The sequence below is a fragment of the Truncatella angustata genome, assembly GCF_020726525.1.
Source record: "Truncatella angustata strain MPI-SDFR-AT-0073 chromosome Unknown BKA67scaffold_14, whole genome shotgun sequence".
NCBI classification, from domain to species: domain Eukaryota; kingdom Fungi; phylum Ascomycota; class Sordariomycetes; order Amphisphaeriales; family Sporocadaceae; genus Truncatella; species Truncatella angustata.
The window spans coordinates 198,267-220,589 of NW_025763394.1; the positions used below are offsets into that span (position 1 = coordinate 198,267).

The window sequence follows — 22,323 nt, forward strand, 5'->3', positions numbered from 1 at the left end:
TAACTATGGTGGAAGTTTCTCGATACTACGAGTCTGGGAGCCATGAGACGCTGTCTTGCGCTGGTTGATCCATGCGTTCCGCGGCTTTCTTGATTGCATCTCTGGCAATTCTCTTGAGGCCTGTGCAGAGCCGTTGAAAATTGCGTACATTGCCTTTTGTGCCTTGGGTGTAGCACACCAAGTCCACGAATAGTCGCTCAGCCATCTCGAGTCGTCTGAGATCTTCCGCACAAGCCGGAGAATGCGTATCTTCTAAAATTCGAGCAAATACAATTGATGAAGCTTCGAAGACATAATGAATCAAGATCCTAGGAGATGAGATCAACCAGGTGTACTCTGTCTTATTTGAGGCAGGAGGTGAAAAATAGCCCGTTCAACGAACAAGGGAACATATTTGAGATGATAAGAGGGCCGTTAAAGGTGATTTTGATGAGAGATCATGACTACTTACCAAGTCCAATAATGATCTGCCCGTGGAATATGCCTTGCCATCTCTAACAAAGCTCGAGCGGCCTCGATGCACTTGGCTTCTGCACCAGTGATGGTCGTGATACTGTCGTCGTAGTTGGAGAATTCTGACCCGGGGGCCATATCAGCACCTCGATGAGCATAGCACGGCTTCGTGTCCACGATCATCAACATGTGAAAGTAAGATATCTGCATCCAGAGACGGGAAATTTCTTGCGAATCGTCCCACTTATGAGCCTCGCTTGTCAAAAGCAGGCCGAATCTACGTCTCCACAATTCCAAATCGGAGTTCAATGCTGCTATATTATTGTGTACTCCAGTTTGAGCTGATAGTGGTTCGGCTTGATGCTGTGCCAAGCTCGGAACCTGACCAGTCATTATCGTCAATGAGATCAAGGCTTGAATGAATTCGCTCTGCTGCTCATCATCCTTGACTATCCATAGATCTTTCTTAGCTCGATCCAGTGTATCCATATCAATGTTGTCGAGAATATGTGTTGGGTCTACTCCACTTCGGATGCACGCCCTTCTAAATTAATACCAAAGCCGACTTCACAAAAAGAAAAAGAAATAAAAAGGAGGGGGAAGGTATCGGGCTTCCCTTCAATTTCTGTTCATTCTCGGGTACATACCTAGATTCCATAACGTGTGTCATCCAGAAAATTCGTCTTCGTAGAGTATTGTGCGTCTTACTTGTGCCAGCAATATCTCTGAATAGTTCGAGTTGGTGAGATAAAGATCGTGCGGCTGTAATCAGAGGTAACGCCGTTTCGGTATCACCATTCAAGCTAAGAAATGTTGCCTGAAATGAATCACTCATCAGTTTTCACACGACACTTGTACTAAATAACGAGGATGAGAGATGGAAAAGCGACTTACAATTCCCAGCAGGACTTGAACAACTTCAAATGTCACTCCAGTCATAAGCAGTTGCGGCAAGACTGAAATAGCGTATCTGAAGCGCATCCATGCCTTCTTGTTTTCCTGGCTAGGGACAGGAGCTCTTGTCATCCTAGTAATATGGCACATTGCAAGTGCGATATTGATGTTGGCGAAAACCTCAGCAGCTGGCGGAATCCCACGTCCGTATAGTGACTCGACAATTTGCAGGAACAGTTCTTGATCATACAAAAGACAGAACGGAGCCGCACGCGAGAAAAACTCATCCAGCAATGCTCTTGTCTCTTCGTATCTTGGGAGACGATGTAACAAAGCTGGATCTGGTTCTTGTTCCAAGACATTGAGATCTGTTGGCCGCAAAATTTCATTCAGGGCTGAAGCCACAACATCCTGATACTGTGGACATCCGTGGGAGTCTTGGATGCGTTGGATCAGCTCCGGTACCTGACCTTGAGGCTCGAGGACGGCTAAGAGGACATTGATTAGCCGTCCGTCCGGAGATAATACGTGCTAGTGTTGAGCGCCAACTTTACCAATTAGAGAAGTAGACTTCTCGGTCACCTCGGGACTTAACTGTCTAAAGTTGATTTATCAGCTACAAGGAGAAGAACCTCACTAGTCATGACTTGCACTCTGCTTTGTTTGTCTTCATCTGATTGGCTTCGTTCCTCGGCTAGGGTGTTCTTGGCTGCAGGGCCATCGATTCGTTGCAAGTCTTGACCGCTGTCATGGGCGATGGGAAGAAGCGATGCTGGGCGAATAGCATCTTGCATGTATGCCAGCCTAGCTTCAAGGCATTCTATCCTTGCTGTCATGCTCAGACTGTCTCGGTTCGTCGTACTGCGTCTAGGACGTTTGGCCTGCCGGGGCTCACGGGGCGTCGTGGAACAGGTGACGCCACGGTGGATGCAGCTGTTGCATCTAGAGTTGTTTAACTCAATGTCGCATTTTGTCTTACGTAGTCGACACGGGTCACAGGCCTGTGAGCAAACACAAGTTAATGTTACTCTTGACGGTCAAGTTCCGGCTAACACTATACTCTTGAACGTTCAGCAAAGCCCCCCGGGTTGTTGCGAGGCCAGCTGTGAGAGTCAAGCGCCCTCGCAGCGCTTGATAAAGAGGTAACGTGGCTGGGCAAACCGTGAGCAAGACCTAGAAACCTGCGCAGGGAGATAAAGAGTCGCCATACAGCTGGCCTGACAATTCGTCCTGTCGAACACGACTCATATCTGTAAATTTTCGCGCAAGTGCGAATGTACAGCTCGGCATAAACGCTAATACTTCTCCATTCGTGAAAGGTGTCGATTGATATCAACCTGTATTCAAAAGTTGACGTCACAAAAGTCGCGGGGCGGAAGATTTTGCGAATGAGCTCGAGCGCACCAATACGCAACTTATGCGGAGTATGACTACGTGTCCCGGCACTTGGAATTTTCGGATCGGGGTTCGTGGATAGGGGGACCGATACACGGGAATTCGAAGAACCGGAACTCCCGCGCCGAATATGGTATAGCGTGTTATGGAGCCGGACTTTTGACAGATACGCTACAGGTTATGTGCCTGCTGCTGCCGAGCGAATAGAAACTCCACGGACCGGGAAGAGCCGTAGTGGTTGCACAACCTTTCATAACTACCACAAAGATTTAAGGTACGCTGCTTGAATTTAAGAGCTACGGAGATGAGCAAATCCGGCCGGGGGATTGCTTGTGGAGAAACCACGAGGAAACTTTATACTATCAATCCACGTGGGTCTTCGCTAGTAGGCGCGGTATTCACTTCCCAACCCCGATCCCAATCAGGCGGTCGATTAGTACAGGAGCGGCCAATCGGCAGATCAGCAAACGCCGGGGACTCGCCCGAAGTCCACTTACCAGGGCAAATGTGGCTACGCGTGGCTTCCATGGGGAAAAGGTTTCCACTATGTTACGGGAAGTGTCTGCCCCGTGGTGCATAAATAAAATAATGCAGGCCGGCACGAGTGGTCAAGATGGCTTTGGTGATGGAAGATCCCTGGCTCGGATGTGTGCACAAAGACTACGCACTTCTTATTAAGAAGGATCTTTCCTACCTAACTTCAAACATTCTCTCAACTTAATCCAGATTTATCCATAACTATGACAATGGATAGGATCGAGTTGACCGTTCCCTTTCGCTTAGCCGGTGTAGAAGCTCCTATTCCGTACTTCGTGGCGATCGTCTTTGTTTTCTTGACGTATTTCACCTTGCAGGGCAACAAGGTCCCCGCTCTCCCGCTTGTGAATGGAAAGAAGTTCCCCGAGATCAGCAATGGTCGGACGAAAAAGCACTTTGCTTTGAATGCTTCGGAGGTCATTCAGCATGGAATCGAAGCTCAGAAAGGAAGCCCCTTTCGCGCCATCGCAGATGTTGGTGAAGTCGTCCTTCTTCCTCCCGAGTTCGCCAACGAAATTCGAAACGACAACCGCTTCAGCTTTGTGAAGCACGTTCGTGAGGTACGTCTGGGATTCAAAATGATGAACAAACTTCTCTCGCACCCCTCTCGCTCATGCATGTTCACAGAGCTTCCATGGCCATTTACCAGGGTTCGTTGGCTTCGATGAGGGCAGCCGTGACTCTATGCTTCTCAGATCAGTCTCACAAAAGCAATTGACTCATCAGTTAGGTTTGAACTCCTCGTGCAAGCTTTATTTTCGCGCAGTAGCTGATTGGTCTCCCGCATTCAGCCAAGGTCACGGAGCCTCTCTCTGACGAAACCAGCACTGCTCTCCAAGAACTTCTCACCGACAACCTGGGTATGCTCCTGGCCCCATCTATGCTGTATCGGCGAATGTCTAATAAAAATTTTTTTAGAATGGCACACTGTTGCACTCAAGAGTACTATTCTACAGCTTGTCGCCCGAATCTCGTCGAAGGTATTCCTTGGAGATCAATTGTGCCGAAACCAGAAATGGCTCGATATCTCGGTTGGCTATACGACAAATGTTTTCGCAGCCGCCGAGGAACTCCGGCTGTGGCCTAGGCCTTTGCGCAATATTGTGCACTGGTTTCTCCCCAGATGCCGCGTTGCTCGGAAACAGGTGAAAGAGGCCCGCAATATCGTTCAACCCTTAGTCGAGAGTCGAAATCGAGAGAACGCCGAGAGGCTTGCTGCCGGCAAGGAGCCAGTTTTGTATAATGATGCTATTCAGTGGTGTGAGGATAATGCGAAAGGGTCGGATTTTGACGCCCCTATTATGCAGCTCATGATGTCTGTGGTTGCTATTCACACTACTACAGATCTCCTATGTCAAGTCATGCTTGATTTAGCAGAACATCATTCCATCGTTGAACCGCTGCGCAATGAGGTAAGGACGATTTTACAAGAGGGTGGATGGAAAAAGACTTCACTATACAACATGAAATTGTTGGATAGTGTTGTGAAAGAATCACAGCGACTAAAGCCCATAACCATCGGTAAGCATTTTGATGGACGCTAGCGTCACACGGGATACTCAAATCATTGCTGACAATGCCGATCTCTTAGCTAGTATGCGCCGTGTAACGACCGAGGAGGTCAGACTTTCTAATGGTTTGGTTTTGCCGCCAGGTACCAAGACTGCGGTTTTGGCAAACCGCATGTGGGATCCAAGTGTGCACGAGAACCCCCTCGAATGGGATGGATACCGATTCTTCAACATGCGACAGCTACCGGGGAAAGAGCAGGTTTCGCAACTGGTCAGCACCAGCGCGGATCATCTCGGCTTTGGACACGGTCAACATGCGTGCCCAGGCCGATTCTTCGCGGCAAATGAAGTCAAAATCGCATTGTGTCACCTGTTGATTAAGTACGACTGGCGTTTAGCTCAAGGGGCCAAACCCAATGTCAGACGCTACGGTTTCTCCCTGAGCGCGGATCCTCTTATACAAGTTCAGCTTAGCAGGCGCAAGGAGGATATTGAAGCATAAGCCACTTCAATGGATCAATGTTCGAATATCACATTGGCGGAAAGGACATTTAAAAGAAAAAAGTATAGCAGATGGATTGAGATCGCCCTAATTAGTAATACCGTTAGTCTTATTCTTATAATTAGGCAGCTGAAGGAAATCATGTTAGTCTGCTCAATGTACCTGTTTCTATCATATGCTCTTCCTAGATCAATCCTGGCGGCAGATACCGTACTGACCATATGGTGAGCGCGATTTGCCTGTCGATGTTCCATGACCTTGGCAAAATCTCTCGAATACTCGGTTATACCCCAAGAAAACGAATAATACAAAATCGATTTACCCAGGTTATCCGTCTTACATGCCGTACTAGCATTTGGGAATTCATGTATGAATGCCAGCCATCTTACAATACTATGTAGGCAAGCGCAGTAAAATAGCGCAAAATGCCGAAAGAGCATGATCGGGGCCGTTGCTTTCTTGCCAAGGTTTACAGAATTCAAACTTATAATTAGCCAGAACTGCAGTCACAGAGTGAGCTGAAGAAGCATCCAAAGGTTTAATAGTTCCATGATCTCCGTGCTCTTCCTAGACAACTGTTGCCATCGGTTGCGCGTCTTGCTGAATTTTAATCATGCGGTTCACACCACGTAATAAGATTGGATCATTCATTTGAACGAAGTACCTACAGTAGATCCTCCGTCATACCTTAGTAGCTTGGCACTCATGAAAAATCACGCCGGGATATCTTTGCGATCCGTGCTTTGTAGTATCTACGAAGTGTGGGGAGCTGGGGAGGTTTGGCATCGAATGATTTGTAACGTACGAACAAGCATAGCATATCTTATCCGCACTGACTGAATTGGAGTATAGTCATTGCATGACATATTAGTTGAGCAACGGTGCCGATCTCGGCAATCTCATTAGTGACTCCTCTTATAGAAACAAAATTCCCATATTGTCTTCGGGATTACGAAACCTGGACGAACTGACATCACAAATTACCCAAAAAGCAGTCTACAATATGAATTTAGAAATGCAAAGTGTCTCCCGCTCGCCGGCGTCTGCACACGACGACGAATCCCATGACCACCTGACTGTAACACTACCACCAACAGATACCGGAGTTGGGGCGTATAAGTTTCTTTTTGGGAGCTTCATCATCGAAGCTTTATTATGGGGTATGAAATCTGCTCTGCGTATCAATTGCCATTTTCCCTCGGCTATGTTATTAACTTTTGCGGTACCATAGGTTTTCCTTTGACATTCGGTGTTTTCCAAGACTACTACTCCCGGCAGCCGGAGTTCGAGGGGAGTTCCAACATTGCCGTGATTGGAGCTGTGTCGACGAGCATATACTTTCTCGGCGCACCCATCGCAAGCCCACTTGTCAAGAGATTCCAGCGGTGGCAGAGGCATATGGTCGTAGTTGGATGGGCGCTCTGCGTCGTATCACTCTTGGCTGCCTCGTTTGTCAGTTCTGTTCCGGGGCTCATTGCGACACAAGGCATATTGTACGGCACGGGATTCTGCGTGCTTTACTTCCCCGTCCTGAGAATGCTTGATGAGTGGTTCGTCCGGCGGCGCGGCCTTGCGTACGGACTTCTGTACGCCGGCGGGGGTTTCAGTGGCGCAGGCCTGCCTTTTCTTCTCGAAGCGCTGCTCTCAAGGTTTGGGTATCGTACCACGCTCCGGGCAGTTGCTGTGGCTCAGTTTCTCCTCGTGCTGCCGATTTTGCACCTCATCAAACCCCGCTTGCCAGCATCGAGACACAGTGCATTCCGCATGATCGACATATCCTTCCTGTCGCAACCACTCTTCTACTGTTTTGCTCTGTCGAATCTATTCCAAGGTCTTGGTTTTTATATTCCCTCGTTGTATCTGCCCACATTTGCCTCCATGTTAAATCTTCCGAGCACGATAGGAGCCTTGGTTCTGGCTGCCAACAACCTCGCCAGTGTTATTGGCCAGGTCGGCTTCGGATATATGTCTGATCGCATACATAATGTCCTAATTCTCGTATTCATTTCCTCATTCACTTCATGTCTTGCAGTCTTCACCTTGTGGGGATTTGCTCATTCTCTCGGGACTCTTCTCGCATTCTCCTTTATTTACGGATTGTTTGCAGGCGGGTTTGTTGTTTTCTGGCCAAAGTTTGGATCGGTGCTATCCGAGGATCCTCAGCCGATATACAGCATGATGGCATTTAGCAAGGGAGTTGGGAATATCGTTATTGGCCCAATCTCGGCCGCGCTCTTAACGGGACCTACAACATCGGGGTACGGCTTGAGCAAATTTCAGCCGGTGATATTTTTCTTGGGAACTTGTATGTTCTGCTCTTCTCTGGGAATTTTCGGCTTGCCTTTAAAACGACGCTTTGCTCAAAGCTAGGCATACGCAACTAATCTATGTTTCCACGCGGGAACATCCTGACACGCTGGTGAGCATGAGCAATCTGAGACGGATTGTCAACCACCAATGGAAGTAAAAGAATGCCAAAGAGGTGCACCGAGAGGCACTGACGTTATGAAATGAAATCAATTTTTATTGTTAAGAGTGGAGGCGTTTGTATATTTACTGCGGCCGCAGGCAGGCTTCTATCAGATAAGACTATTGTGGGATACCCCATTTCTGGGCAGCGCGGAGCTATGAAATACCGCCCTCAATATCTAGATAAGCATCTAAGACGTCACATGGTTTGTCAATGGGTGCTCGTCGTCTACTAGTCATCTTGGGCAATTGCAGGTTGGCAATCAATTCTACGCCCATTACCTTTTTGGAAGCACCTATGGATTACAAGCGCATCAACCATGGGTAAATCAGACATACCACGACGTCTAAAATCGACATTATTGCACGCAATGGTGGTAACATGGGATACGGAGGCACCAAAGTCCGTACCGTCATAAGGTGCTTTCGATGAGCGCTTGAATATAGACGGACCGGGATAAGGGCGCTATAGTTACACGGTACCACCCAAGCTATTAAAGAGGGAGAAGTTTAATCTGCATAGTCGGCGGCGAGTCGGGCAAATGTATCCTACGACCAGACTATATGATTGCAGATCTTATAGGCCTCGTAATATCCAGTCGGTCCAATCTATCTCCTTCCGCATTTTACCAGCGTCATTTTCGCCACTGTGGAGAGTCAGTTTCGTTGCCAAAATTGAGAGGGCGATCAAGAAATGTCTAGCATTCGCGGACCATCCAGTGAGAGATGTCATCTAAAAGTCTGAGGGATGTGCAATGGATGGACCAACTATGAAGTCATTGAAGGAGCGGTTGACGAGTTTCTATAGAACGTAGATAACCACATCGGTGGGACTACCAAGAGGTGGATGGAGTGCGGCTGTTATATATGTATCTCCACCGTTCTACTTTGTTGACTTACGAGAAGGAAGATAAGGCTATTTTCAAGGTGTTCTGCGTAGATCCGCGAGTAACCATTGATGCTGCAAAGGTACTTGCTGATAATTGAACAGTGATGAGGTCCTGCACGTCGGCATACCTGCAGCATCATAAAACAAGAGGTTTATAGAGAGCACGCCATCGGCACCAGTCACCACTGAACGAATCTTCTTATTGGCACGAACGTACTGGCTACCCTTCTTTTTGGACCATGTAGCATCGAAGCGTGGCATTGAGCGGACTGAAGTGGAGATGATTGGCGGACATTCTCGAAATGTGCGTTTTGTTATTTGACATGATACGGAACTGACAATGCTTAGACACTAGAAACAGTTCAGTTGCGTGATAAGTTCTAGCAAAAACTGTTACTAGTTATAATATGCTCACATCAACGCTTCATCCCTTGGCGGCTTTGCAGTCACAAAATCAAGGAACATCAATTATATTGGCTTCCTGACTTTTGTTATCTCTTCGGGTCTCCTGTACTAAATGTGTATGCTCCTAATTCATTCCTCCTCCTCCAAGTCAACAACACTATGTTGCGCTCATCAGCCCATCGTGATCACAGCACGGTGTAGAGCCTTTCCGCTCAGCATGTGGTCTTGAGTCCGTTAGTAAATAGATCGATACAAGTGTTACGTTGCGATTAAGAAAGAAGCAAGAAGACATTGACATACCATATGCCTGCTGAGCTTGAGAAAGAGGAAACGTTTCGATGATGGTGTTGACACCATGCAAATCAGCAAAATTGACGGCTCTCTCCGAGTCTTTGTTATTTCCACCTGGCCATACTTGAACAGAAATGCCATATTTGATTGCTTCGTAGGTGTTGATTGTAAAATCGCCTGGGAGACTAACAATAATCAACTTTCCAAGGATGTTGAGGCCTTTGATCAACGGCGTGATGGCGTCAGATTTCAAAGCAGTGGTAAGCGCCAGCGCGGCTCCACCGAGTTTCCTGAGAGCAAGACCTGGGTCACCTTTGCTTGCGTCAATGTACTCATTTGCCCCGAGCTCTCGGGCGGACTTCTCTTTCTCAGATCCTCGCGACACTGCCACAACTCGGTAGCCCATGTGCTTCGCAAATTGGATAGCCAGATGTCCCAGCCCACCTAGTCCCTGAATCGCGACTGTCTCGCCAGGCTTGACACCGGAGTTTCGGAGCGCCTGGAAGACCGTCACTCCCGCACAGAGCATGGGCGCAAATAAAGCGGCGTCAACGTGGGTCGGAATTTTAACGGACGCATTGGCTCTAGCAATAACATATTCCGCATCTGTTTAATTCATTAGCCTCTGGAGCTAGGTCTCGATTGGGCGGTCGAGTAGATAGTGGTGAGCGTACATCCTCCATTCTTCGTGACGCCATTCACGATACCGGCATCGCATGATTGAAACCAGCTGTTCTGGCATGCATGGCAGGATCCGTCATGGCCACCGTGCCAGCCTGCTCCAATCCGGTCACCGACTTTCCATTCACTCACTTCATCGCCAACAGCTGCGACCTTGCCAATGACCTCATGGCCCGGAACTCGTGGAAAGCCAGCTCCATATCCGTCGTACTGAGCCAATACATCCGAGTGGCATACCCCACAAGCCTCAACCTTGATGAGGACCTCACCTTTGGCTGGCAAGACTAGGTCGACATCCTCCAAAACCAAGGCCTCGCCTTTAGCTTTGAAACTAGCCTGCTTGTAAGTCTTTGGCAGTGTCATGACTGTAATCTAAAAGGCGAGATAGATGCGCTCGAATATTCGGTGCGTAGTTTTGGAAGTGCCGAAAGAATTCTATAAAGGTCGCAGGTCAGATTGATATATATGGCCCTCGGATATCTTCCATAGTTCCATTCAGGAGCGGCTAGGCAGCAGATCAATACAGCTAGAAAGCATGTCAACTAACCTAAAGCGGAAGTCAGCCGACGCTAAGGTACTCGCTCTATAATAAGAGTGCTTCAAGATTAGGCTCACTGTTTACCTATGAACTGGTTCTGCCAAAGTAGGCGATAGAAGAATTGGCGCAACGGCCACTATAGCTCACTAAACAGTGCACCAATTCTTGTGTCAACCACCTTTTCTGCGTATATCTCTGACTACCACCGACTTTGCCTTGGTCCGTGAGTACCCAAAGGAGTTAGTCGTCTTGCTGTCCAGCTGAGTTGACCTGCTGCCTAGCGGCTCCGCTCTATTTACCCGGGATGCCGGTTGCACCAAGGACACTCCAGAGTGATTACAAATGCCAGCCCTCGCTTTAATGCTATAACTCGGAGATAGGAAATTGAAAGTGTCTTCTCAAGGCTACAATTCGGAGATAGAGAGATATTCCCGTTGAATGAGGATGCTGATTCGGTGGCACCCCTGACGAAAAGGCACAACATACCATTCCTGATTGGTCACGAAAGTCTCTCACCACTGATTGACCAATTAGCACAAACATTCATGTGCTGATCTCGGACCATTGGTTCTTGTATAGTTTCTGATCTAGAACTTTATTCCGGAGACTATGTAATCACAAGGCAGAAGGACTAGCACGCTCCATTATAGGGGCTTTACCTATGTGTACTGTCGTGAACACGTAAAAACACACAAAAAACTGTTATTGGTACACGAAACAAATGTTTACCATGTATCAATAATCTTGGGCCAAAAGATTATGTTGCAATGGGATGATTGGCTATCAAGTGTGGGCCACATGAGCCGTACCATCTTTTCCCGACCCGCCGGAGTGCTGAGCCGTTCATACGTTTCGTTTCATACTTGGCATCGTGGCTTTACTATTTCCTTGCACGACCCGTGAGTAATAACCCCAAACATAAGCACTCACCTGAGAGGAGAAATATCCAACCCTTTCGAGCCTCAACGGCCGCACTCCAACAACACTTTTTCCGAATTGGGGGCTCTGAGCGGCCGCCTCACCCGCAGAGCTCAAGAAGTTCGACCCATCCATGAGCCAGGTACAATGACGGCCACGAACAATTACGTGGAAAAGATCGACCCGGTACAGACGCACAGGATAATAGAGCCCCGGCTATCGTCGAGAAATGGCCAAAAGGCAAAGCTTTCATCATAATTATCTCCAATTATCATTCCTGTGCTTAATGATGTTCCAGATCATGGGCTTCACATACACGCACTGAAGCCACGATCACTCGGCACCAGTAAAATCACAAGTTTGGAAACGTCCAGCGATCTTTCACTGTCAACCAGACCTCATAATCAAAACGCTTATTGAGCCAGCTTTTGGCCATCATCCGCGTAGTCACTAACACCAGCCCGACGAAGCCCCTAAAATTCATGAATCAACGGCATGGCCATATCAGGTAATGTACGAGCATGAATGTAAAAATTGTGTTATTATTAACTTGTTTGTTATCCAAATTTCGCAGCCAATTGATCCTAACATATGTTCTGTCGGTGTAGATGTGAAACATCGTAACCGCATGGTGGAACGCTCGCAAGCGAAATATTCCCGACATTAACTCTAATTAATGGCTACATGACGGTACTGGGGGTTGGCTGTTTTATCAAGCCACTGCCGAAGCAAGTGTTGCTTCACAAGACCCATTAGGAGGCCTGAGGCTCGCAGTAGTGACGACTGATACGATTTCCGACAAGTCCTAGTGACTAGGCCGTGGGAACATTGTATTCAGCGGCCCATGTCTTCGTGTGAGATGGCGTCGATATTGTCTGCGATATTCTGACGATACCTTCGTGAGGCCATCGTGGAAAGAAGGTGCGCGACTTAGTTGACGATGGGCTTCTTTCCACCGCAGGTCTTCTTTTGGGTAGGGTAGGCAATGACGGAGGTTGCGAGAGTAGAGCTGGGCGCGGCAGAGCTTGAGAGCACAGGGTAAGCCGCAACGGACGTGACAGAGGCGGAGCTGGCGGGAGCGGAGCTGGCAGGAGCAGAGCTGGCAACAATGGTGGTGGTAGGAGCAGAGCTAACAGGAGCAGAGTTGGCGGGAGCAGAGCTGGCGGGGGCAGAGCTGGCAACAACAGTGGTGGTAGGAGCAGAGCTGGCAACAACAGTGGTGGTAGGAGCAGAGCTGGCAACAACAGTGGTGGTAGGAGCAGAGATGGCAACAACAGTGCTGGCGGGGGCAGAGCTTGATAGAGCGGAGGTGGTCACGTCGGCGGTCGAGACGGGTTCGGCTGAGCTTGCGGGAGTAGAGCTAGCAGGAACGCTAGCAACAGGAGTGGCAGCGGCAGAGCTGGACGCGACGCTCGAGGTTGCGGCGCTGTCCTCGCTGAGCTTGGACACGATCCACTCGGCAGCTCCGTAGGTGAAGAGGTCGAAGTAGTTGGTGTGGTCCGTTCGGACGTCACCGTGGGCGCAGACAGGGTCGCCGATCTGGCAGTAGTCCCTCCAGACGTTTGCGTAGGTGAGGAGAATAGCCTGCTGCGCCTCATCTCGGGGGTTGCTGCTGGTGTTTGCGGAGCCGGTTCCGTAGTTGTACGGCTGGTCGGGAGTGTGGCGGACGTTGCCGAAGGTGGTAACAGCCTTAACTATAGTCCAATTTGTGGTTAGGAAAAGTGGCTTCCTTTGATCGTCGCTGATCAGAAGAGGTGCAACAACTTACTGGCCTTTCCTGCGGCACTGGATGCACTGACTGCGGGTGTCTCGCCAGGCTCTGTGGATCCGAAGAAGCTGCCACCTCCACCAGCAAGGATGTCGCTCACAACGTGACCACCCTGGCTGTAACCGCTGATGACCAGTTTGGCGTCGGGGCAACGAGCGTTGTAGGCGTTGACCTGGTTGTAACCGTTGGTGGCACCCTCGTAGATAGACTCGCTGTACACATCATCGGCACCATCCTTGAAAACGATGTCCTCGTAATCACAGTCGGCTACCCTGTCACAGACCTCCGCCACCAAAACCGACTGGCGCCCCGGGTAGGGCTCGGTGTTGCCGCGTGCCAGAAACAAGTGCACAGCTGCGCAGTCGGTGGTCGTCATCTGACGGCTCTGGATAACGCTCGAGGCGCTGGCGGCGGAAGCAGCCAGGAGGCCGGCGCGCATGATGGATGTTGATGAAGGCATTTTCGAAAGAAATACTGCGAATTAAGATTAAATAGGTCGAGTATAAAGAAGTCAAGTAAACGAGCGGTTGACTATGATGAGAGTAACCGCCAGTGGGGGGGAGCGAGACATTCCCTTTTCATAGAGCTGAAGCAGCCCTGCTTTCACACGGGCTAAAAGGCTGAAAGGCATCGCCGTTACCCACAGTCTACAATACGAGTCTTAATAATATAAGAACCCACACAGGTATATGGGGCAAAGTCGTGATAGTGGAGCGTTAGAACGAGGTCCACTGAAGGTAAGCATCATCCGAACTCCGGAATCTCAGGGAGCAGCTGTACGCTAGGAATTTACGGAAGCTTTTGTGAAGTGTCCGAAATGGTAGGACGAACGATAGGCAATACAACCACTGTACTCAGAGCTTGTTGGTATCTTTCGGCAGTTCATCAGATCGGCCACTACTTCGTTCTCTTGTGTATCCGACATAGTCGTCCGTCATTGCACCAGTTATCTATGGTGGTGATATGCTGGCCATTTTGTTACACATGTCGTGCCTGTGCAGCGAATCACTTCCGATAGTTCAGGACACCAGAAGCCGAATTCGCCAACTTCTCCGGTAGAGCGTAGGGCTATGACGCACTATAATAAGCTTGGCTACAAGCTTAATTACAAGGGGGGACGCGCTAGAAAATTTCCCCGGCGCCTGGGCCAGGTACACAATGCAACGTTATGCGCACCATGACTTGCGGCTCTCTGAAGACGGTCGAGGCATCGTGCTTACATGCCTTACCAACGTTCAAGCCCGCACACTCTAATTGGGACCCTGTTGAAGAGAGGATATCATCGACCACTTCATGGCTACAGACCTGTGTGCTGTGACCACGATGTTATCCATGGGATTGGCATTGGTCCAGCGGAGCTCACCGATGGGGACCCGTATAGGGTGGATTCAATAAAGCGTGAACTGATGCAACAAGGATCTTTACGTACTACTATGCAAGTACATAGTCATTCGATCTCACCTCTCGAAGAGACCGCTTACTAAAAACGAACCACGACACGCTGACCGACGCATTTGCCTACTTAATGCTAGCCAAGCATCATTACTTCGTTGCTCTGATGAAGGACCAAAAAAGGTAGGCTAGACTAGCAGATAGTGCGGCTTCGCTGTGATGATGACCATGTATGCTTCAAGATCGCCAAACAGAAATTTTGAATAAAAATAAAAATACAATGTTCCCCTAGTCAATATTGCAATATGATCATGCTATCTGTGATTTGAGAGCCACCTTGTAGTGCATCCTTACAGATCCCGTACAATGTGATTGTTCCGGTGGACTTTGTTGTGGGTGCATGACCACCAAGGCTGTTTTGGTATTTGAGGGGCCCAAGATCCACATCGGGAACACTCAATTTTCGGGTTCAATTGAGAGAGTTTAATTGGACGAGCTCTCTGTCCGGAATTCACTCCGGACCTTTCTTGTCGTCAACGAAATGCGGATTCACAAGAATATCCGACCAGTGGATTCATCGGACTGCGACATGACATCTGCCAGCAGGCCAAAATCTCGTCCGACCGCCACCAATCGCGGCCCAGTGTCGACCTAGTATAAGTCAACAGAACCATTAGCACTGGCCTGCACTAGACAATACTTTAATCATACTGCCACCGCGCTGTTCATAATTCGAGTCACAATGTACCGGGTAAACTACTGTTGAATGTGTTCAGTAGTCATTTTAATTGCGCTTTGATATTGACATAACAGTCTTGTGAGAATGACGAAATACGCTAACAAAAACTGTAGTTTTCTGCTGCGAGAAGAACCCACGACATGGGGATTAATTAGTACAATGTCTCTGCCACTTTCATCAAGCACTCCAATTAACGGCGACTATTGCTAATCTGTTAGAACGTACTTGACATTTATATAGATTGTCAGACCATAAGAAATGTCAAGGCGAAACCAATGGTATAAAACAGCGTGAAATACACCGGCGGCAGCTTCATCTGACTTGACTACTGATTGAATACGACCGCACTACTTTGCATAGGTTCATTAAGCACATCAAATATATTCCAGATGCTTCGCATTTAATCACAATAGCTCTTGCTATCTTGTCTAGATGCTGCTAGAAATTTGCATCTATCACTACTATATAAGTATGCAGTGCCCCGCCGAGGAAGACACACAGCAGCATAACCTCATGACCATGGTCCAATCATCCCAATTGCGGCTTTCCGAGAAAGACAAAATCTCCCCATGTCAATGGACGTAGAATTTAAGCCTCGCCAGACTCCAACATGGGCTGGGCAGCGTTGTGTTCGTTTTCGTACAACGTCTCAGGCGTTGAAGCTTCTTTGGGTGCATCGTTCAAATGAGCCTCCTCCTTAAAATTGAACTTGACAGGCTTCTACTTGATGGCAGCTTCGGGCAAGGCCTTTCGCTTCTTGGCGGGCGGAGCAACGTCGCTCCCCTGGTCGTCATTGGCGTCGGCGGGAGCCTTGACGTGCTTAACAGGTCGGTCACCTCCCTTCTTTGGGGCGGGCACAGGGGCAGCGGTGTCGTCCTCAACATTGCCGTTGCCAATGGGAGCGGTACTGTTCAGCTTGAGCTTGCGGCGGAGGATGTTCCAACAGGCTCTGGCGGAGGCGGGGCTGGAGTACTTGCCCGGAGGGAAAGCTGCCATGAACTTTTCGATATCGATCTGTGGAAGAAGATGCGTTGTTAGTTACAACTACTGGTTTGACGTGACTGAATAAAATTGATGGAAAGGCGCCATGAAAAATCATAAGAAATCTTGCCACAAATTGCAGGCTTGTACAGAACGGTGAACATAATCACGGACCTGTGCAATGAAGTGAACAGAAGAGGGTCAACCCATGCTCTCATGAATTGTTTTGCCGTCAGGATGCCTCTGCTGCAGGATCAGATGACAACAAAACGGGTTTCTTTGTCCAAACAAATTGTATAAAACTATCGGGCTGAACCTGCTATCATCCGCAAGATGAGATGAAAAGTTCTGATCACGGTGGCAATGAGTGCCTCTGAGTGATTGCGCAATAATTCATGTACAATATTTGCGTGTTTCGGGCGACTAAACTCTGTGTTATATTGACGAGACGAGCTGCCATATCTGACGTGAAAAGAGAGGTAATGGTGCATGGAAGGGAAGTGGAAGTATTGGTGCATGGAAGGGAAGTGGAAGTATTGGTGCATGGAAGGGAAGTGGAACTATTGGTGCATGCATCAGCTGCTCACGCTCACCTTGGTGTCATCAATACAATTGAAGCCAACGCGAAGAACCTCAATTTCATTCTGGGTCAGGGTAAAAGCCTTGGCGGCACCGCTCTTGTTGTTGCCCTTTGGTGCCATTGTGAAAGTTGATGGAGGAGTTGGGGGATGTGAAGCATGAAGTTCGTGATGCTGATTGGTGTTATGAAAGGTACGGAAGAGAGAGTTGTGACTTGAAGATATGTTGGTAGGCAACGAAGGTTGACTTAAGTTGTGTGAAAGGTTGTGGTGAAAGGTTGTGGTGGAAGGTTGTACAAGAACAAAAAGAAGGCTGCTTAAATAGATTTGCCAGAAGCTGTAGATTTGGCGAACTGGTCGAGGGAAGGTACAATTTTAGGGCTGGCAGAGGGTAGCTTTAGTCAATGAAGAGACGAAATGGCGAGTTTTTAGGAAAGATAGGTGTAGAAGAATGAAAAGAAGGGATTTAATTTATTTATCAGAAACTTTAGATTTAGTATACTCGATGAGGGGAAGGTGTATATCTAGAGCAGAGAAACAGACTGAGATGAAATTCGCAGATGATGGCTCTGTCCAGCAAGGTAAAGATGAGTTTTGAGCAACGAAATAAGTTCACATGAACATTCGTAAGTTACATCTTTTATTTAGCTTAATAAAAAAGTTCCAATTGACGCTTCATTAGAAGATGAACTCCGAGCCGCTTATACCATTGTGGAACAATCACCAAGAACCCAGCTACGAAGAGGGCGACACAACATACTTTAATACCCATATGAGGCAGTTTGAATATAGACCTTTACTAGGTGTACAGAAATACCAGGTGCTTTTAGCGGCTTAATGAAGTTAAACAATGGATTCTCAGTTTATCGTTTACAGAGTCGTGGAAAGCTGCTGTCAATGGGTATCTCCCCAATCTCAAGACGACATGATCCACTATGATCTAGGATACCGCTTGATGAATGCCGCAATAGATATCTCTACGTTTATGAGAGGGTTGATTATGGACGGGTCCTAATAACTGGGGCATGGTGACTTGAGCTCCCGCTTAAGTCAACTATTTTGACTATTATAGAACTGCGTAGCGCATACCAAGAGAGACGCCACGAACAGTGTCAAACTGATAGGTTGTTTTTATCGTAAAGTCGGGCGTCGGCATGACATAATTAGCACAGATGGACCGACCTCAGTTCTTTCCGCCGCTCTCGGTTCGTTGGTTCAAAAAATAAGCATAAAGAGGTATTTAATTCAAGCTTAAGAAGTGCTTCAAGCTTGAGGAAATAACAGAACACCCGGAGGCAATGGGGCATTAGCACAGTTGCCACAGCATGATAGTGATGGAAGTGCACCAGCGCATTCTCATGCTTGATGCCTCCATGTTTCTGCTGCATCTCATTGAAAGTGACACGCCGGACCCTGCACAATTTCTCAATTGCTATCATCAGGCTTGTGCATGCCACATGGCACGTTTCCATGATGTGCTTGAGATGAGGCGGCAACTTTATGCACCGGAAATGGGCTTCCGCCAGCCTCCGTAGCACAGATTGACTACAACCCTGGCTAGCATTTGGCTAATGCATAGCATGGAAAGTGACAGCAAGATCTCTGCCACAACTGCGTTGTATACGAAGGCGTGCCATCCCCATGGTGGGATACTTGTGCTTTAAAAAGTAAAAGCCCTACAATGGCGAAGGTGAGCAACCATCTAGTGGTGGTGAGGCCCGTGCACAACGTTTCCGTGCCATTATCTTATCGTATTGCTATCGTATTGCTATCGCGGATCTGTTATGTACCTCGGATTTCGCGATTTCATCTCTGGGAATGTCAAAACACGAACAAGCGTAACAAGCAATTCACCAACCTAGTCTAGGTGCAGAATAGCGACTTCTCTCCTATGACATGACGAATTCCGGGCCAGGAACCACACTACAAAGTCAAATTGACTACCGTGGGTCCGCTTCGGTGCAAGTAGCCCGTGACGTCTTCTTGTTATCGGCTTGGAACAAGCACAAGAAATGACATCATCGCGCTGTAGCTTGGGCCTCATCCGCTCCATGTGCCTTGAAGTCGTCACAACTCGCCTTGGAGCTTGATCATTTCCTATGGGCCGCCCTCAACGCGAGCACCGAGATAACGAGATAACGGAGCTACCGGATATCTTGGAAGCTGCTGTATTTCCTATGTTTCTATATTTCTATATTCCTCTATCTCTACCTTGTGTTGGCAGTAATCGTACAATCGCAGCGTTGCTTGCAGTCTGGACTTGATTTCTTGAAGGCAATTAAAGTCAATTGATTTGTTTTCACGCCCCATCTCCTCTCATCCCGAGCCCCCCACGCGACCATCTCCACTCACAATGGCTACCAAACACGCACCCAACGCCTCGGCCAACAAGATTGAGCTTTTCTCGCCGACATATTTCGCAGCCTGCACCCTGGGAGGCATCATTGGTATGTCTTGCTCATCGTCGACCGCCTGAAATTGGCTAACTGTGCACAATCAATAGCTTGCGGTCCAACACATACCTCTGTCACACCACTCGATCTCGTAAAATGCCGGCGCCAAGTCGACTCATCCCTATACAAGTCCAACATTGAGGCATGGAAGAAGATCTACAGCAAAGAGGGCCTTAGGGGTATCTTCACAGGCTGGCAACCCACTTTCGTCGGCTACGCTTTCCAGGGTGCCGGAAAGTATGGTCTCTATGAGGTTTTCAAGTACTACTATGGTGAGACCCTGTTCCCGAACGCACCCAAGACGGTTGTATACCTAGGTGCTTCCGCCTCCGCCGAGTTCTTCGCCGACATGGCTCTCTGCCCCTGGGAATCAATCAAGGTGCGCATGCAGACTACGATGCCACCTTATGCCAAGACCCTGCCAGAGGGATGGAGCAAGGTCACACAGAAGGAGGGCATCGCTGGCCTCTACAAGGGTCTGTACCCTCTATGGGCGCGACAGATTCCATATACCATGGTCAAGTTCGCATCGTTCGAGAAGGCCGTAGAACAGATCTACAAGTCGTTGGGCAAGCCGAAGGAGGCTTTCAACACCCTCCAGCAAACCGGTGTATCTTTCTTGGGTGGATACATCGCTGGTGTCGGCTGTGCTGTTGTGTCGCACCCGGCCGATGTCATGGTCAGCAAGCTCAACTCTGACCGCAAGGCGGGTGAGGGAGCCATGACTGCCGTCGGCAGAATTTACAAGAACGTCGGCTTCGCAGGCTTGTGGAACGGTCTGCCCGTCCGTATCTTCATGATCGGTACCTTGACAGCCTTCCAATGGCTGGTTTATGATTCTTTCAAGGTATATCTCGGGGTAAGCCAATATTTCCTCGAAGTCGCGTGACTATGAACCCTGCTAACAAGTTTCCCAGCTTCCCACCACTGGTGGACACTAGAGGGCTCATGACTTCGAATTGAGCAGGCGTTCTGGTGGTTTATGTGGCGTTTAGAGGGAGAATGATTTACGAAACCATACATTTACATTACAATCAGACAAGATTTTATTCACCTAGGAATTGGCTGTGTGCGATCTAGATGTTCATACCGGAGATGACCCATCATTCTCCTACTGGTCTATTTGCCGATTCCCCACTCCGCAGCTACCTTGGTGTTTCCGGTGTCCTTCAATTCCTTCGCGACCGCCTTGTATGAACCGTTCTTGACATCCTCTAGAAACGCAGGACCATGAGGCTGCCAGTGTAGTTGGTCTCTTGCTTTCTGGCTGGACACATTTGCTGCAATGGCATTGAAGAATGTCAAGAACTGACCAAACTTGCCAACTCCTTCTTCGAACGTCACGGCCCTGGTCGGTACGCCCATGACCTCACCAACCGCCTCCGCCATCTGCTTCCCCGTGGTCTCGGCCGACGAGACGCCATTGTAGATCTCACCCTTGCCGGCATACTGAATCGCCTGCAGATACAACTCGGCAACATCTTCCACATGCACCGTGCTCTTCGCCTTGTTGCCGCCATCTTCCACATACAGACTCTCGCCATGCCTGAGCGCCTCGCTCATCCATATGACCAGGAACCCGCTACCACCGTTTCCGTACACATAGGGCGCGAGCCGGATCAGCGCCCCGTGCACATCGTCCCTGTCCAGCAGATTACGCTCGGCGCGCCCGCGCGCATCCAGAAGAGGCACGCCCGTCTGTTTGGGAACGTCTTCGGTCGCCGCAGAGCCGTCAGCCGTCTCCACATAGCCGCCCACGCCAGATGTGTGGATGAGGGGCTTGCCCGTGCCGGACAGGACAGACATGATGGCGTCGACGGCCGCGATGTCGTCGTCCGCCACCTTGTTCATGTCAAGGCTGAAGTCGTGGTTCCACGCCAGGTGCACCACGGCGTCGGCCTTGGATGCCTCCGCCTTCAGCAGCTCGTGCTTCGACAAGTCCCCCCGGATGGGCGTCGCGCCGAGCGACTTGAGGATCTCGTCCCCGTTGCTCGACCGCGAGAGGCCGTGCACCGTGTGTCCGGATGCGATGGCTAGCTTGGTGAAGTGCCGCCCGACGTAGCCGCTGGCCCCTGTTACGAAGATGTGTAGCTTGGAGCCTGAGGCGAGCTTGTTTTGGATATAGGTAGACATTGTGGGAGTGGTGTAAGTTGGGGGGTTGCTAGTATGGGTGTATTAGGGGCTCGCTTGATTGTCATGCGACGAGTTCTCCTGACGAACCGGTCTCTCGGTGGCCACAAATGGCGAATTTATATCATTTTTGAGTTTCCAGGCATCGCGGACTTCGGGTTCATTATCATACTTCCGGCGGAGCTTCATTTGTAATCCGGCTTGCTCCTGGCGTGATTACCTCCGCCTGCATTGACTCGAGCCAATAATGTGTCGCCATAGCGTGCCTTCACCGTCAGAAGTCTGATGCTGTTTAGACATACGACACATCGGGCTCCTTTCAGAACCTAACTAAGCCGTTATTGGCAATCGCTATACCCAAGGTTTGGCGTGCATGGTTATATAGGCCACCTGGCGCCGGATTTTAAAAGTGCTATTGCCGTCGTCGGAGCCGACCAATACCCCATTTGTACTGCGCAAGGCAGACTCCTTGTTGATTGGCCATGTTGGATCTTTCGCGCGGTGCATTTTCAATCCGGTGTGGTGCGAAAAGTTGGGGTCCATTTCTTGAAAGAAGAAAAGGGCGTGCCCATGATTACTCCTGCAACGAACTCGTCTGCATTTGTGCTGGTTACACGAGTCTTTGCGTGCCCTGGTTAGGCATCGCTGTCAGGAGTCTATGCACGGGGCATCATCACAATCACTACTCGGCCGAATGTCCCACTCTGTCCTACACTCGGGTACTTGAAACTAGTATACTATCTCATCGCAGAATCTGATTCTTGTGACAACCATGATGAGGAAGAAGCAGTGATTGAAA

The 22,323-nt window shown here is 49.0% G+C and overlaps 8 protein-coding genes across 8 annotated transcripts; 3 read left to right on the forward strand and 5 right to left on the reverse strand.

Annotated features, from left to right (window-relative positions):
* Nucleotides 1-25: 25 nt before the first annotated feature.
* BKA67DRAFT_542489 (uncharacterized protein) lies at nucleotides 26-2,183 on the reverse strand (the record flags this gene model as incomplete). Its single annotated transcript, XM_046101115.1, has 5 exons — nucleotides 26-308; nucleotides 452-994; nucleotides 1,101-1,270; nucleotides 1,348-1,835; nucleotides 1,985-2,183. The coding sequence occupies 5 exons, from the start codon at nucleotides 2,181-2,183 to the stop codon at nucleotides 26-28; spliced, it is 1,683 nt and encodes a 560-aa protein (XP_045951032.1).
* Nucleotides 2,184-3,161: 978 nt separating this feature from the next.
* On the forward strand, nucleotides 3,162-5,456 carry BKA67DRAFT_588143 (trichothecene C-8 hydroxylase). Its single transcript, XM_046104362.1, has 5 exons — nucleotides 3,162-3,839; nucleotides 3,907-4,009; nucleotides 4,071-4,139; nucleotides 4,198-4,800; nucleotides 4,871-5,456. The coding sequence occupies exons 1-5, from the start codon at nucleotides 3,483-3,485 to the stop codon at nucleotides 5,290-5,292; spliced, it is 1,554 nt and encodes a 517-aa protein (XP_045951033.1). The 5' UTR covers nucleotides 3,162-3,482; the 3' UTR covers nucleotides 5,293-5,456.
* An 851-nt stretch (nucleotides 5,457-6,307) lies between these two features.
* On the forward strand, nucleotides 6,308-7,662 carry BKA67DRAFT_528404 (monocarboxylate transporter; the record flags this gene model as incomplete). The annotated part of the gene is made up of 2 exons (XM_046098942.1): nucleotides 6,308-6,452; nucleotides 6,524-7,662. The coding sequence occupies 2 exons, from the start codon at nucleotides 6,308-6,310 to the stop codon at nucleotides 7,660-7,662; spliced, it is 1,284 nt and encodes a 427-aa protein (XP_045951034.1).
* Nucleotides 7,663-8,944: 1,282 nt separating this feature from the next.
* BKA67DRAFT_588148 (dehydrogenase) lies at nucleotides 8,945-10,774 on the reverse strand. Its single transcript, XM_046104363.1, has 4 exons — nucleotides 10,643-10,774; nucleotides 10,021-10,574; nucleotides 9,356-9,952; nucleotides 8,945-9,279 (listed from the first exon to the last, which is right to left on the reverse strand). Exons 2-4 carry the CDS (start codon nucleotides 10,388-10,390, stop codon nucleotides 9,227-9,229), a joined length of 1,020 nt encoding a protein of 339 aa, XP_045951035.1. The 5' UTR covers nucleotides 10,391-10,574; nucleotides 10,643-10,774; the 3' UTR covers nucleotides 8,945-9,226.
* A 2,143-nt stretch (nucleotides 10,775-12,917) lies between these two features.
* On the reverse strand, nucleotides 12,918-13,627 carry BKA67DRAFT_528547 (Alpha/Beta hydrolase protein; the record flags this gene model as incomplete). Its single annotated transcript, XM_046098953.1, has 2 exons — nucleotides 12,918-13,177; nucleotides 13,252-13,627. Coding segments are annotated over 2 exons (636 nt in total), but the record flags the coding sequence as incomplete, so codon positions are not given.
* Nucleotides 13,628-15,963: 2,336 nt separating this feature from the next.
* Nucleotides 15,964-16,393, reverse strand: BKA67DRAFT_588153 (uncharacterized protein). The gene has a single exon (XM_046104364.1). The coding sequence runs from the start codon at nucleotides 16,376-16,378 to the stop codon at nucleotides 16,103-16,105; it is 276 nt and encodes a 91-aa protein (XP_045951037.1). The 5' UTR covers nucleotides 16,379-16,393; the 3' UTR covers nucleotides 15,964-16,102.
* A 2,901-nt stretch (nucleotides 16,394-19,294) lies between these two features.
* On the forward strand, nucleotides 19,295-20,335 carry BKA67DRAFT_665346 (mitochondrial carrier domain-containing protein; the record flags this gene model as incomplete). The annotated part of the gene is made up of 3 exons (XM_046108539.1): nucleotides 19,295-19,388; nucleotides 19,445-20,253; nucleotides 20,312-20,335. 3 exons carry the CDS (start codon nucleotides 19,295-19,297, stop codon nucleotides 20,333-20,335), a joined length of 927 nt encoding a protein of 308 aa, XP_045951038.1.
* A 178-nt stretch (nucleotides 20,336-20,513) lies between these two features.
* Nucleotides 20,514-21,527, reverse strand: BKA67DRAFT_528460 (uncharacterized protein; the record flags this gene model as incomplete). Its single annotated transcript, XM_046098946.1, has 1 exon — nucleotides 20,514-21,527. One exon carries the CDS (start codon nucleotides 21,525-21,527, stop codon nucleotides 20,514-20,516), a length of 1,014 nt encoding a protein of 337 aa, XP_045951039.1.
* Between the last annotated feature and the right edge of the window lie 796 nt (nucleotides 21,528-22,323).